This window comes from Phaseolus vulgaris, chromosome 3, assembly GCF_000499845.2.
Source record: "Phaseolus vulgaris cultivar G19833 chromosome 3, P. vulgaris v2.0, whole genome shotgun sequence".
Lineage (NCBI taxonomy): Eukaryota > Viridiplantae > Streptophyta > Magnoliopsida > Fabales > Fabaceae > Phaseolus > Phaseolus vulgaris.
In genome coordinates, this window is record NC_023757.2 from 42,520,136 (window position 1) to 42,535,917 (window position 15,782).

At 29.1% G+C, this 15,782-nt stretch overlaps 1 protein-coding gene across 1 annotated transcript; it reads left to right on the top strand.

The window, feature by feature from the left end:
- The first annotated feature begins 8,142 nt into the window (after window positions 1-8,142).
- Window positions 8,143-13,304, top strand: LOC137807867 (1-deoxy-D-xylulose 5-phosphate reductoisomerase, chloroplastic). Its single transcript, XM_068608702.1, has 12 exons — window positions 8,143-8,551; window positions 8,888-9,060; window positions 9,519-9,605; window positions 10,067-10,192; window positions 10,277-10,339; window positions 10,478-10,627; window positions 10,802-10,869; window positions 11,150-11,261; window positions 11,374-11,478; window positions 11,660-11,781; window positions 12,406-12,552; window positions 12,887-13,304. Exons 1-12 carry the CDS (start codon window positions 8,461-8,463, stop codon window positions 13,053-13,055), a joined length of 1,413 nt encoding a protein of 470 aa, XP_068464803.1. The 5' UTR covers window positions 8,143-8,460; the 3' UTR covers window positions 13,056-13,304.
- Window positions 13,305-15,782: the final 2,478 nt, after the last annotated feature.

The window sequence follows — 15,782 nt, forward strand, 5'->3', positions numbered from 1 at the left end:
TCATTCTTAGTCGTTGCTTCCATATCATATGCATGACCACGTGTGTTACATTTACATCATTCATAATTTCATCCATAGTTGTGTGATATCATCACTATCCCCAAGTTTTTTGTTCACACTAATCTAATTCATAACGGTTACAATTAGACATTCATAACAAGATATTTTATCTATGTTGATCATATTAGACATTATTCACAAGTAGGAAAGAACGATTCGGGTACAAATGATCGTTCGGTGATTGAGCCTTATGGTGAAGGTTGATATTTAATTTTAATTTGTGTATGCTATGACTCATCTTATTGTCTCGTAATTTTGACTATTTTTTGTAAAATAGGTTTAGAAAATCAGAGGTTATGTCAAGCCCATTAAAAAAATTCTGAAGTCATGGACAACACGAAGAGTGAAATCTAGTAGTGATAAAGAAAACTAATTTCAACATTTTAAGGTAAGTTATTAATACAAATACTAAGTTATTATTTCCTTTAGAATTTCTTAATTCTTATAGTTTATATTGTTTTATTCTACATCAAATTCTTAAAACCAATCCATGAGTTATATTATATGTTCATTTTCTTACTCATGCATATAAAGAGGATGTATCTTACTCATGCATATAAAGAGGATGTATAGACCAAAAATTGAAGACTAAATTAAGAAAATCTTTCACTTCAGAACCTCTTACCGACTCTTAAAGATGTTTAGAGAAGTTCGGATTAAAGGGACAATTAGATTTGAGAGCATGTCTAGAATAAGCTTTTAGAACATTGGAATCCACCTTCTTTTACTTCAAATGTAAACAAACCTAAAAAACTTATTAACTAAAAAAGGTGAGAGCTTGAGCACAAGTGATCCATTAGCATGCATGATCACGTCATCCCTATGGTATGCATATTAACAACATAATTCTTATGTTCAATTTTAAAATTTGTATATACAATTTTATATTAACATGTGTTGCTAAGCTTGGACAATCTTTTTATGTAGATGAGGTCTTTCAATATACCTACATATGCAATTATATTGCCAATTTATTGATGAGAGGTAGGAAAACACATCTAAGCCCATTGTCCATATAATAAATTTGTTTTTTTAATATTATGCCACAAATATTGGTGAAACATTGTCTTAAGAGGATTTTGAGACTAGAGTTTCACAAGTTAAGGTATGAGGTTGATTCTTGTGTTGGTGAATCAAATTATACTGCTCGTGACCCTGCATAAAAGGAAAGTATCAAGTCTTTATGTTGGGTGAAATTAATTGGTGGCAAAATAAAGAAGACTTTAGAGGGAGGGACTGGTTATCAGCATAAGAATGATAGCCTCATACATCGAGCACAAGCATTCAGTTTCTTAATATCTAAATAAATTAACTAACTTAGGCTATGCTTTCTACAAGTGAGAAGGAAGTTGTAGGAACATATCCATACATTATCATTTTCTTCACACTTTCATCCCACATCCTTATACATCCACTCCTCAAATTCTTACACATATCCTCCGTAATCCAAACACACCCTAAGGATTTGTTTGCTTCCGTAGATGTACTGTTCACAGGCAAAGAAGTGAGAGGATATAAGCTATTTGGATCCAGAGTTTTGTGGGGAAGAGAATGAGAGGATATAACAATAAATATCTTCTCCCCTCATAGTGAAGAGATGTAGAGGGGAAGTCACGTCAACATATGTTATTTTCGAATTTACCCCTCATTTATTCTATTGTTATAGTATTTCTTATTTTTCATTACTGCAAAGTTTTTTAATATTAAAAAATAGTATTTATTTATTTATTTATATAAGATGTGATTTATTTTCCAATTTTTCAATATATATGTTTACGAGTTATAATTTATTTGATTATAACTTTTTATAAAAAAAATTATTGTTAATTATGTTATATTGTTGTTGTAGTATTTTTTATTTTTTATTACTAGATGGTTTTTAATATTAATTTTTTTATTTATATAAAATCTGATTTATTTTTCCATATTTAATATTTTAAGAAATTATTTGAAGTTTTGTTTTTATTTAATTTGTTGAATACATATATTTTTTTCTAATTATAATTTTTAAATTATACTTATTTATATTTAATATATATTTATTTTCTAATTATAATTTTTAAATCAACTATATGAAAGTTGTTTATTTTTAAACAAAAATAACTCAATTTTATTATTAATTTTTTTAATAGATAAGGGAAAATTTGTAAAGTAACATTTTACACCTTTAAAAAAATTTAAAATCTTCTCAAAGTCATCACATCATTCATAAATTTTCATAAACTTTCCTCACACATGCACTATAATATACCTCAATCCAAAAATCTTCACTTTCTTCACACTTTCTCACACATCAACTCTCTCAAATTCTCAGACATCTCATTTTCAATTCAAACACACCCCCTAAAATGGTTCTTTAGAAGTCTTCATTGTTGAAAGAAATTTTTTTAATTCCAATTTGAATTTGTCAAAGGTTTTTTTCTATGGTCAGATCAATTGATTTTTGTTTTCCATTTTGGCTCCTCACCACACTTGCAGCTGGGAATATTTTATTCTTCATTTGTTTAGCTGGAATGGAAAAAACAGAAGGTCAAAACAATGTGACATACATGGTGCATGTTTAGTATAATTTCTCAAACATATCTAGTACATGTTTGTCCGCTACCAAAAGAGGTTTTTGAAAATTAAGTGATTGTTTTCAGCAAATTAATCTTTCTCAAACATCTATATTACTACTGTTAATGGTAAATATTTTTTTTGTTTGGTGGTTCTTCTCATCTCAATAACCTATATTTATAGACATTGCAGGGGCAGACTTCGTGAAGGAACGCTAGAGGAAATATTTGGAAGGAAAGCTGCCTAGGAAAAGAGAAGGAGGAATGGGACTGCTACAGATTGGTAAAACTGACATGGTGCAGTGTTGTAGTATGTGGCAGCAAGTGTTTGTGGTCAATGCAGGAGAAGAAAGTCATGCTGTTGGTGAGAAGAATTGCAGGAAGTGTAACATCTGCTGTGGAACTTAGAGAATTAGTGACAAGGGTAGAATCATGGACTAAGAGCACAGCTAATCAGTGCATGCTTGTATTTGGACTCATACTCACAGCAGCTTCTTTGATGACTCTGCTAAGTACATGGACCAGCAAGGTCAGATGCAGCAGCAGTTAGTGCAGAGGAAGAGAACGAATTTGTTGTCTCTGCTGAAAGCAATGCAGACATGACACACCAGCACTGAAGGGATCTCTGAACATCACTAGAGGTCTCTCTGGAAAAGGATTTGGAAGTGCAAAAGTAAGGAAATGTAAGCCTTTTAGTGAAGTAAAGGCTTTGTGTTTTAAAATTTATTAGAGCTGGAAATTATGCAGAACTTGCTGCATAAATCTGTCATGATGTGCCAAAGCCTAGGTTTATATATGTTTTTCTGTTTCTTTGTGATGCTTTTTGGTTTGTAAACTATGTGATGTGGTATGTTTTAGCACTAGTATAATTCATTTAATTTTTATTGATAAAAAAATGTAGGACATTACATTGTAAACATAGAAGCAACTTAGTTGAGGATTTCCAATCATGAAGATCCTAAAATAAAATTTTGAGAATGACAAAGTCAACTCATGAAACTCTTATAACATAAAGTCAAAGGAATAAACACATGAGCAAAAAGTTCAGTAACTTTGATCACAGTGTGTGTTGTTTGGTAAATTAAGAAAGTAAATTAATGCTTATGTGGAGCTCTCTGTGCTTTTGAAGAAGTTTTACTTAAGTCAAGTTTTGCGTTACCTAAGTGTGTGTGGACTTTTCGATTTGAATTGTGTCAAGAGAAATTTTTAAGAAAAGAAAAAAAAATGACTTTCCTACTATTTTATGAAATTAAATTCATTTATCTTTTTTGTTCCTGCATAACTCACTTTCAACTCATCAATTACAATTAAGTTGAATTCGTTCTTTGATAATAAAATTGGATAATTTTGACCATTTCTAGGCAAGTAACATCGTAAGACACAACATTTGATACATTCTATGTCTATAGAGAAAGAACAGAAAATAAAGATGAAAAAATATTAAAAAAAAGGCCCACTGCGTCTGCGTTCAACAAATGCCGCTGAACTACGAAGCATCTTGTTATTCTCAATCGATTTATTCCTTAGCTAACTTCTATGTCCACAAATTGACCTTATAAGTAAATAATTGTGAAGATAACATTTCTTTAAAGTGAATAAATAAAGGTGTATTTATTATTTATTTTATTTAAAGTGCTTTATGATTTTAATTTAAAGTTGAACATCTTTATTTATTTATACATTGTTAAATTTTTCTCAGTTTAAATTATGATTCGATGAATGAAGTTTGGAGTGTTCTTTGATCTCAATAATTAACGAGGTTTGGAAACATAGAAACAGGGTTATTTTTAATGGAGAGCAGTAGATGTTCTGAAAACTTTTGCTTTGATTCAATTAAAGGTTTGGTATTACATCCAAGTTACAGTTTGTGAATTTTTCCTTTTCTGATTGGTGCATAGATTTGTTGGTTTGTATGAGGATGATCTCATGACGTATTTATTCAAGTTGTTTGACGGTTTTCCTTAAATGTATTCCTCTGGGTTAATTAGGAGAGTTCTGTTTTGACAAACTTTGGAGTAAGTTTTGTGATAAAAATTATGGGTAAGTTATTGTATAAGGGTTGAATCACCCCTAAAGTGATTCATATTTATTTATTGTTTATTATCGATAAATATATATATATATATATATATATAAAGAAATATATTGTTTTAGTGTATATACTTTTGTATGTTCTCTTTTACTCAAATAATTATTATTGTACATTTTATCTCAAATTTAAAAATTTATTTACATTTTTTAATAATATTACAAAGGATTTATTATACATTATCTAATTTAATTTTTCAAAATATAGAAGCACGTAGTGATTATTTTCTCCTAATAATTATGTGATAAATTACTGTAAAATATTTTCATAGCTTTAAATGTATAAAATGCATCATATTGCGAAACCCGTGTCGCACGCTTTGAAAACGAAAGGTTCATTACGTGTAGTTTGACTTAATAAAAAAGTGCATACAATAATATTTCAAATCGAGGTAAATATTTGTAATTAAACTTAATTTGAATATTATTACTGTATTCTATTATATTAAGTTTGAATTTGAGACCAGTTTGACAAGTTTGAATGAGACCAGTTTGAAGCATAAATATATAAAATTCATATACCAAAATATTTGAACTTTGAATGTTTAATACGACGACGTCACGTGGTTGCTGCTATTTATTCAATCTCTATCCTGTTTTCAATCCAATAATATAATAAGATGAGTGGTTTATTGTTTATTTATTATGATTGATATTGCATGTAAAAAATCATAATTGATAATATTATATTCATAATAGTTTTTTCATTTTCTGACATGTTACTATTTTATTTTTATTTTAAATCTATCTTTTTGTTCTGCTACCTATCAGTTGCCATGTACTTTATCTATAATTGGTTAATTAAGATTCGTTAGATAATATAAATTTATGTGTATGCCAAGTTATGTGGTATAGCATAAATTTTTTTATCAAGGAGTTATTAAAGCATGTGAGACTCCAACTTGAACACGTGTTTTGTCAAATTTTAAATTTATTTTTTGCTGTGATGCTACCACTGTATCCATTCTTGCATTAAAACTATATCAATTATTGCATTAAACTGTAGAGTGCACCAACCAATTTAAATTAAAAATATTGAAATCAATCTGAACTGATGTTTTATTTAATTTATTAATTTATTTTTTTCAATTGATAATTTTGATTTGAATTTGGAATTAAAAAAATTAAACTTATATAAATGTCTTTTAAAAGTTGGTTTTAGAATTTAATTATATTGTATTTATTGAACTTATAATATATTTATATTTTAATATATTGGCTACTGCCCCTACTGCAATATTATCAAAATTGAATCTCAACGATTTCAGTAGCAATATTTTTTATGGTAAAAAGAAAAATATATTAAATGCAAGCAAGTTGATTGAATAAAGAAATTGAAAAATAAAATAAATATGCAAACTGTTTGATAATAAAAATAGAAAATTGAACAAATAGAAAAAATAAAACAATAAATCTCATCATATTTTTTTAACATTTAATATATATTTTCTTTATTAATCTTCTATTGTATATCAAAATACATTTAATATTTTTTTAAAAATTTAACACACCAAACTTAGTGTAAAAAAACGAGAAAACCATTTTGTCCAAGGAGCGGTCCCGTGTATTGAAGCACGTGTTTTTGTCAGTCTTCTTGTCACCTCGTGTTGTGTACTTTGTCTGCTGAAATTGTTGCTAACAACCTATTTCCAATGTTCTCAGAAAACATTTTTTTTTACTTTTCTTTTAAAACATTTTTATTTTTTAATTATCATATTTTGCTCTTGCTCTAAGCAAAAAATAACCTTTATTAGTCTTCCTTTAAATGACTATATTGCATATATTTTTTAAACAATTTTTAGTTCTAGGTTACTTCAAAATAAAATAAGATGATTGTTAAGTTTTAGTACTTTGATTTCTATGATAAGTATTATCTTCGCATTTTATTATCATTTTTAATTTTTTATTCAAAGTTCAAATGGAAATTAATTTGTATTTATCTTTTATAATTAGTAAAATGGAAATTGAATTTTAAGTAAAAAGGTGAAAATTTATCTACCGTTGAATTGTAAGAAAACCATTTTTAATATATAATTTCATTTTCTCGCTTTACGTATTTCTTAGTTTGATTGCATCTAGTTTTGTAGAGTTTACGGAAATTATTTTTCTTTCAAATTGGAAGAAATAAAAAGGAAAATAATCTCTTTTTTTATTTTCTTTTAAAAAAAATTACAATACAATTTTTTAAATAATGAAATTTGTAATGCTAGCAATAAAAAACAATAGATTAAAATTAAAAAGAATTAGCATAATTTTTTTATATAATTTATTTATTTACACTCTTTCAAACAAAAAAGAGAAAAATTACTCTACTTTTTTTATTCCAATTCGTTAAAATTACTCATTTGTTCTTTCCTTGTGTTTGATTTCTACCTTTTCTATTTTTATTTTCTATTTATTTCTTTTCTGTTCCACATCTAATCCAAACAAAACAACACATTTTAGTTATTATTTTCACATGGCACGTGTTTTTAACACTTCATTTGTATTTTGAATAGGATACACTACTCTTTTAGTTGAGTATATTTAGATTATATTTGAAATTTTAATTTAAGGCCCCTTGTTAGCAATTTAAAATATTAAACATAAATTGTAATAAATACAAGTATATAAGTATTTATTATATTTTAAAGTCACGCATTAAAGAGAATTCAATAAATATAAAAACATTACTGAATTTGAATTAAAATACATGTCTCATTAATTAATTGTAATTTTGAACACTTTAAAAAGACAAATGCCAATAAATATAAAAGTAAGTTACCTTTATTTTCTAAGATAATAAAATTAATTAATAAATAAATAATATTAAATGTGAAATAAATATAACATTAACTAGTAGATCACTTAAAACTAGAAAATAGCGTATTTACAGATATTTAATAGAAATTGATTAATATAAAATGGTGATATACAAAATTGTTTTTTATCTGATATGTATATGTATTATTAAACAATAGTGAGAGGGGAAAAGAAGTTTGAGTATAATTAATTATTTGGTAATGAATGCATACAAGTAGGTGGTGTGGTTTTGATTATACCATTCTTAATTTTTAAATTTTTATTTTATTTTTTATTTATTTAATAGATATAATTTTTTATGTATTATTTTTATTTTTATTTGGGGATGTGTATGTTATATTTATGCGATTCAAATATTAATTAAATATTTTTTATAAAAAAAAATATGATACTATTAAATATTTAATATTAAAATATACACATATATAAATATTAAATGAGTATTAAATAATAACTAAATAAAAATTAAATAATTATAAGAAAAAACAAAAATAAATAAATACAAAAAAGTTAATATAAATTGTTTAAATTTTTAATAGTTTAAAATGAAAAAAAAAATGAAAACGAAGATGAATATTAAGAAAACTTTAAAAATGACAGAAGTTAATATATATATAGTGCGGTCAATGGTGATTCCAATTCCCGCAAATTCATTGGCACTCCTCCTAACTCTATTTCGTCTTCACTCTCTCCTCTTTTCTTCATCCTTCAGATTAGATTCCTATTTCACTCTCCCTTCATTTTCTCTTTCCACATATAATAAATAATAATAATAATTAAAAACAAATAAAAAATGCATCTCTCATATGTGAGAGGCCACATCCACTGTTGTCTATAGCATTAGTATAAAAAAAACTGAGCCATACCAGCCACCACACAACCTCCTTCTGCTGCCACCCTTCTTCTTGCTGCAGATTTCAATTCTTTTTCTGCAAACTCAACTTGGGTCTATGTGATGGCGCTCAATATCTCTTCTCCAGCTGAGGTCAAGTCCCTTTTTTTCTCTGATTCCTTCAAGTCTAATTGTCTCACAGCAAAATTCCCAGGTTCTTCTTCTCTTCCTCTCTTCATTTAAACTATGTTTCTTTCCTACTCTCTTCTGAGAAATGTCAAAGTTATCGACTTTATGCAGAAATTCCCTCTCCATTCAATATTGTTTTCTTTTCTTTCGGGAAATCATGCTACTTTCTGATCCTATCCTATACTGTTAATACCGACTTTGTTGATGTTACAGTGATGTGTTGTACTATGATGTTTGTTTTTGTGGAAAGACTGTGTTTTTTTTTTCGGAAAGGCAATATTTGTTTTGTGTTATGTTTTGATGTCAATTGCATGGCGCTTGGATGGTTTGACTTTGATGGTCCTTTGAATTTGGTGCTCAGGTGGCTTTGCTTTTAAAAAAAAAGAGTGCGGAAGGCGAGTTAGTTGCTCAGTGAAGGCACCACCACCACCACCAGCCTGGCCGGGACGAGCGTTTCCAGAACAAGTTGGCAAGACATGGGAGGGACCGAAACCCATTTCCATTGTGGGATCTACTGGTTCTATTGGAACTCAGGTATTGATGCTAATGGAATCTCCCCCTATCATGTAATCTGTAAGTAGTAATGGCTAATAATAGTCTATTACGATCATCTGGGTCTAAAGCTAACTTAAATAGACGCAATTGGGGTTAGTCTTATAAAGAGTATTCGCCATTCGGGTTATATTCCCAACCAATGTAAGACATCTTAACATCCCCCACTCCCAAGATTGAAAATCCGGGTTGTCAAATTTGTTTAGGACTAAAACTCTGTCCTCTTGCACAATCTGAAGCTGATGTTGGCTGGACCTGCAAGATGCTACATTTGTTGGAATACATCTTTCAAAAGAATATACTATTTTTTTGGGGGTGTTATAGATAGATAGATGTGAGACTGGGAATACTTGATGTTTGCCCCTTGTAGATGTAGCTTAACTTTCCTTTGTCTCATATTCTTTGATGTAGTGCATGATTTCCCCTGTATGCTTTTGTAGACACTAGATATTGTGGCAGAGAATCCAGACAAGTTTAAAGTTGTGGCTCTTGCAGCTGGTTCAAACGTTACTCTTCTTGCAGACCAGGTAACCACTTTACTCCCAGCATGTAATGGAACCGTGGATTGGTTTTTGTCTATCTATGACCAGATTTAAATCTGCAAATTTTCTCAACCTCGGGGGATTTACTTGACCAATTTACTCACATGGCTAGTTAGTTGCACTGAGGATGATCTTCCTGGTTATTTTTTCTTATAATTCAGGTGTAGTAGGCATGTTGTTCTTTTGCATTAGGGAAGAGACCAATGGTTTCATATCATACAAAAAGAAAATCTTAAGATAAATTAATTACTATGGTTTAAGGTTCAGTTAATGTATTTCATAAAAGGGGGTACATATGCAATCTTATCCCTCAAGTAGAGAGGTTGTTTCTAGGATTTGAGATCCTCCATGCCACTAGGTTCACCATCATTTTAAGTATTTAATGTTTCAATATAACAACCAGAAAAAAGAAGAGAATAATCCCTTTCGATATTTGTGTTGCCCAGATAAAAACATTTAAGCCTCAACTTGTTGCTGTTAGAAACGAGTCGCTAATTGCTGAACTTGAAGAGGCTTTGCATGATGTTGAACATAAACCTGAGATCATCCCTGGAGAGCAGGGAATCGTTGAGGTGGACATCTGCTTTATTCATATGCGGTCGTTTTGTTAGAGAGCCATTTTTGTTTTTCATTACTTATAGCTTCTATATTCTCAGGTTGCTCGTCACCCTGATGCAGTCAGTGTAGTAACAGGAATAGTAGGGTGTGCAGGACTGAAGGTAAATTTCTTTTCCCTATTTTTTTCTTTTCTTGGTAACCAATCTCTTTGCTGTGCCATGTAATGAGGTCTTCTGTGTCCTGAGCATCCACATATCTATTAATATTAGAAAGCTGAAATCCTCTCATTCTTTTATTAGCCAACAGTTGCTGCGATAGAAGCAGGGAAAGACATAGCTTTGGCCAACAAAGAAACATTGATTGCTGGAGGTCCTTTTGTTCTTCCTCTTGCTCAGAAGCATAACGTAAAAATACTTCCAGCTGATTCGGAACATTCTGCCATTTTTCAGGTAAGAAAGCACATAATCTTTAAAATCATGTGTGCAAGCAATTATTATTTCTTGATAATGTTATTTATTATCTATATATTTTCTGCCTCTGCACCTTTCTTATTGACTGCAAGCAATTATTTCATCATATGCTCCACTTTTTACTGCAAAAGCTTAAAGGATTCTTTGCTCCAGTGTATCCAGGGGTTACCAGAGGGTGCACTCAGGCGGATTATTCTAACTGCATCTGGAGGTGCTTTCAGGTGTGTATATGACTTCAATTGGCCCATTTTGCATGTTCAGTGGAACCATGTTTTCTTTGTATGTTGAAAACAACAATCCTTTTTCGCTGGAAGTGAACTGAAAGAGACTATGTAGCACCATAAACATTCCTATGTTTATCTGAAGAATGTCTTCTGATTTTGTCTGTCAGAATTAATATTCTTTGATCACGGAAAACCTTGAATTGTTGCTCTCTTAGTCTTGTTTCCGGGATATGTATAATCAATTTGACTACAAGTATGATCCTTCGGTCATTGACAGGGATTTGCCAGTTGATAAACTGAAAGATGTTAAAGTAGCTGATGCATTAAAACATCCCAACTGGAATATGGGGAAAAAGATAACTGTGGACTCTGCTACACTTTTTAATAAGGTTTGTTTCTTTATGTCAACATATTGGACGAAAAGAGTCTCTTTATAAATCTGTTTAATTATGTACTATGAATTTCCTAGGTATAACTTAAAATTATTGTACTTCTTTGCAGGGTCTAGAAGTAATTGAAGCACATTACTTGTTTGGAGCTGAGTACGATGATATTGAGATTGTCATTCATCCGCAATCAATCATACATTCCATGATTGAAACACAGGTCAACACAGTATTCTATTTTATGTTGGTTACCGTGTTTTAATATCCATATATTTAGATAACCATAGCACCCAGGCCTTAGCAAATGGGTGGGTATATACAAGAGGGTATAGAAGAAAGGATAAAAAAATCATTAAATATTTTTAATCATCATGTAATGCTAAATTATTTCTTGATTCCAGGATTCATCTGTTCTTGCACAACTGGGGTGGCCTGATATGCGGCTGCCGATCCTCTATACATTATCATGGCCTGACAGGGTTTACTGTTCTGAAGTCACTTGGCCTCGCCTTGATCTTTGCAAGTACTATAATTTTTCCCTGTTGCTTACTAATTTCAACTCAACCAAATTTTATTTTCCATCCATACTAAAAGAAAATTGATAGATTCCGTTGACTTTCATATTAAAAATAAAGGCTTCAAAAACTTGAAAAATGTAAGTATTTTAGTCCAATTTGAATTATATGATCCGATCATTTAATTTTTGTTTCCATTTTGGCTCCTCGCCTAGCTTCCAGCTAGGAAGTATATTTTATTCTTCATGCATCATGTAAAAGATGGAATTTGATCCAACTTATTTGAAAAAACAAAAACTTATTTCTGCCAGCTTTTTGAGAGCTTTTGAAAAAATAAGTGAATATTTCCAGGAAACTATTCTTTCCCATGCATTGGCGTTAGTGCTGTAAATAGTAAATAATTTGAAGGAACACTAAATTGGTTGAATTTTGGTTTTGATATGGGAGTTCATTCTCAGGCAGCATCCAAAGCAATGCTTAAAATATGTTCCTATTAGTTCCTTTTCACTTTTGTTCTTTACTATCATAAGCCGTTACTATGCAAGATGAATCAGTTAATTTAATTTGAACTGTCATGGAGTATGTGTTCTTAGTTTGTCTAACGTAGTTGTAATTGAAATGTGATTGTGCAGGCTTGGTTCACTTACATTTAAAAATCCGGATAATGTAAAGTATCCATCCATGAATCTTGCCTATGCTGCTGGCCGTGCTGGGGGCACAATGACAGGAGTTCTTAGTGCAGCAAATGAGAAAGCTGTAGAGATGTTTATTGATGAAAAGTAAGATTCAGTTGTTTTTTCCCGTTGCAAATTTTCACTGACATTTATTTCTGTAGATTTATATCTCTCGGAATTTGTTACCTTGATTGAAATTGTTGTAATGTGAGGATGGAGTTAATGAAGCATTGCATCCAACGTTCATGAAGCATAGGAATTCCTTATACTGAAATTGAAAATAAGTGTTTGGTTATTTGATAAAAGGCTTTGGTTTCATGTTACTTTGTTGTTTCTTCTTCATCTGTACTTTGATATTGTGACATGTTATTCTGACACTGCTTTCTTTGAAGTGTCCTTGTATAATTTATCCCCTGATTGGCTATTTTGGTTTTTTCAGGATTAGCTATTTGGATATATTCAAAGTGGTGGAGCTAACATGTGAGAAGCATCAAAATGAATTGCTGTCCTCACCTTCCCTTGAAGAAATTATTCACTATGACCTTTGGGCACGAAAATATGCTGCTACTTTGCAAGACTCTTCCAGCTTCACACCAATTCTTGCATGAGAAGGATTCACTTCTTCGGCCATTGAACTATTTATCCAATGAAGAATGATGCATTCCCCTGATGTTGAAAAATAAAATATGGAATTTTGGTGGTTTAACATATTTCAGTTGATCTTATAGTTGTCAAAATTTCATTGAAAAAAAGAGATATTTTAATAGTCAACAATAGAGGTTGGTTGGCCATGACTTTCTCTTATTCAAATTTTACATGACGTGGTCAAATAAAAAAATTTATTTCTCTTTTTTTAATGGAGGTAGACAAAAAAGTTGAACCATGAAAGGGTTCGTAATCGTGTTTTAGACGTATTCGTTGGCTAATATCACTATCTGCTTCAGATTTTGCTTTTCTCATCATTTAATTGTGTTGGCTGATATCACTATCTGCTTCAGATTTTGCTTTTCTCATCATATAATTGTTAGCACATCATTCTCTAGAGTTGAGAAATTCTTACAACGTCACCTTCAGAAAATAAATCCTTAACAACAAAACATTGAACAGTGTATAGTGACAAACTCTAACTTTCTTTGTTACACTTTAAGCCACCCTCTTTACATTCAACTAGCCAGACACAATAAGGACTTGCAGGAACTCATAACAGAAAAAAAAATATTAAAACAAGAATTTTTTTCTATAAATTAAAATCAATTTTTTTTAAATTAGTTTTTGTATAAAAATTCTTTGTTTTTAACTTCTCAAAAGTGTATTTTAACAACCATTTATAGAAAATAATATTTTATTCCATTACGAAAAATTTATGAGAATCATACTAAGTTATATTATGAAGAATGCATTTAACAATCATCACTTTTTGTTTTATTCCATTAAGAAAACTTTATGAGAATCATACCTAAGTTATATTATGAAGAATGCATACACTATGGTTGGTTGTTGGTGAAAGAATCTAATGTTGTTTTTTATTATACCACAGGTTCTTGACAAGTAACATGCAGGTCCAATTTAAATTAAGTTTTTCATAGACATTAGAAATAAAATAAAAAAATCTATAGTAAAATAATTTTTGTTATCTTAATTTATTAACACATTAGATGAAAAAACTTTTATAAAATATAAATTTTAGTATATAAAGATGCTTAAGTATTGTTTAATCTTCGTACAAAAAAAGGAGTTTTGATTTTGGTTAATATATAAATAAATTTTATCCTGTAAAATTTTAAATAGTTACTTTTACTCCTAATAAATTGTAAGAAAATTTCTTTTATTTTTTAAGGAGATGATTTTATAAATATAGATGAGAGATTAAAGGTAAGTGAAAAATAAATATTTTAATTATTCCAAGTTATGGGATTATATATATATATATATAAATGAATTTAAGTGAATTTATAATTCATATTTCTAAAATTTTGTTCTTTCAAAAATTAAATACCTTTGATGTTTCTTTAGTTTTTTTAGGTGGTTTATCTTCTTTTTATTTTTTATAAAGATTTTATTTTTGTTCAATTGGATAAAAACTTAAATATCTTTGACTTTTCTTTAGGTTTTTGAGATGATTTATCTTCTTTTCTTTTTTCAAAGTGTTTAACTAAGTGTTCAAGGATGGAACTAATTTCTCCAGCTACTAATTCATCATTCAAGCCAAGGTTCTTAACTTAAGTACCAAAGTGGTAATTTAAGTAACTTTTAACCTCTTTTAAAGTTTTAATTAGTAAAGTGATATAGATAATCGTTTGAGTGAGAAAAAAATTATAGTAATTTTGTCTTCTTTAAGAATTTGGTCACTCAAGTATCCAATTTGACACTTAAATAAAAAGTTACATAATTAAAGTGAGCAATCTACCATTTCAAAGAGAAAAAAGTCCAAACTAATTCTTTCTCATCCTATGCTTGTGTAATATTTCTTGTGTTTAATTAGTGCATGTTTAACTTATTCAAATGATTTCCTTTATTGTTGATTTTACATAAATGTATTCTATTAGTGTTGTTAACTATATTTATATGAGGTAAAATGTGTTATGTTAGGTTTTTTAATATGATAAATGAGAATGGTAATTATCTATGTGGTAACGGAAGTGTGTGAGACATGTAGTGTGTATTGAGTAGTGGAAGCATTAAATAAATAACATATCCATATTTTACTAACGAATATTTAAATCACATAGAGGAATGTACTAAGAGTGAGAAGTTGATAAAAGTTTTATATTCCTGCACATATGTACTTGTTACAATAAATAAGGGGAGTTACCTAATTTTTTGTGAACTAATATTGTGAGGGATAAATTCTTATATGGGTCAATGTTAGTCTAAAGTGAAAATGTTCTATATATGGGTCAATTTAGAATAATCACTTGAATTTAGTTTCAACACACAAACAAATAATAAGTATGACATAATAATTAGGAATAAGAAAAAAAATGATTTTTAATTTTAGATAAACTTTTAAAAAATACCTATATCAAAATTAAAATATTATTATTTTAAGGGATTAAAAAATATTTAAATATAATTTTATTTATTATTTTTACATGTAACATTTATAGGAAAAAAACTCTTCAAATAGAATATTCAATGGCATGTGCAACTTTAGCTGCTCTATCCTGCCAAAATTTAGAGAACGACTTAGCCCATAATTGGACGACATAGATGGGCCTTCTATAGCCCATTGTATTTTGCAAACAACTCTTTCAACATATGTAATTTTCCAAATAATATTTGTATCATTTAATATAAAAAAAAACATTTGCCATAGTATATATACTTTTTTAGTT

Bases quoted from the DNA above. Each gene is read 5' to 3' on its own strand.
- LOC137807867 (XM_068608702.1), top strand. From the start codon at position 8,461: ATGGCGCTCAATATCTCTTCTCCAGCTGAGGTCAAGTCCCTTTTTTTC. The intron at 10,340-10,477 runs GTAAATTTCTTT...TTCTTTTATTAG, and splicing joins TAGGGTGTGCAGGACTGAAG to CCAACAGTTGCTGCGATAGA. The intron at 11,782-12,405 runs GTACTATAATTT...GTGATTGTGCAG, and splicing joins CCTCGCCTTGATCTTTGCAA to GCTTGGTTCACTTACATTTA.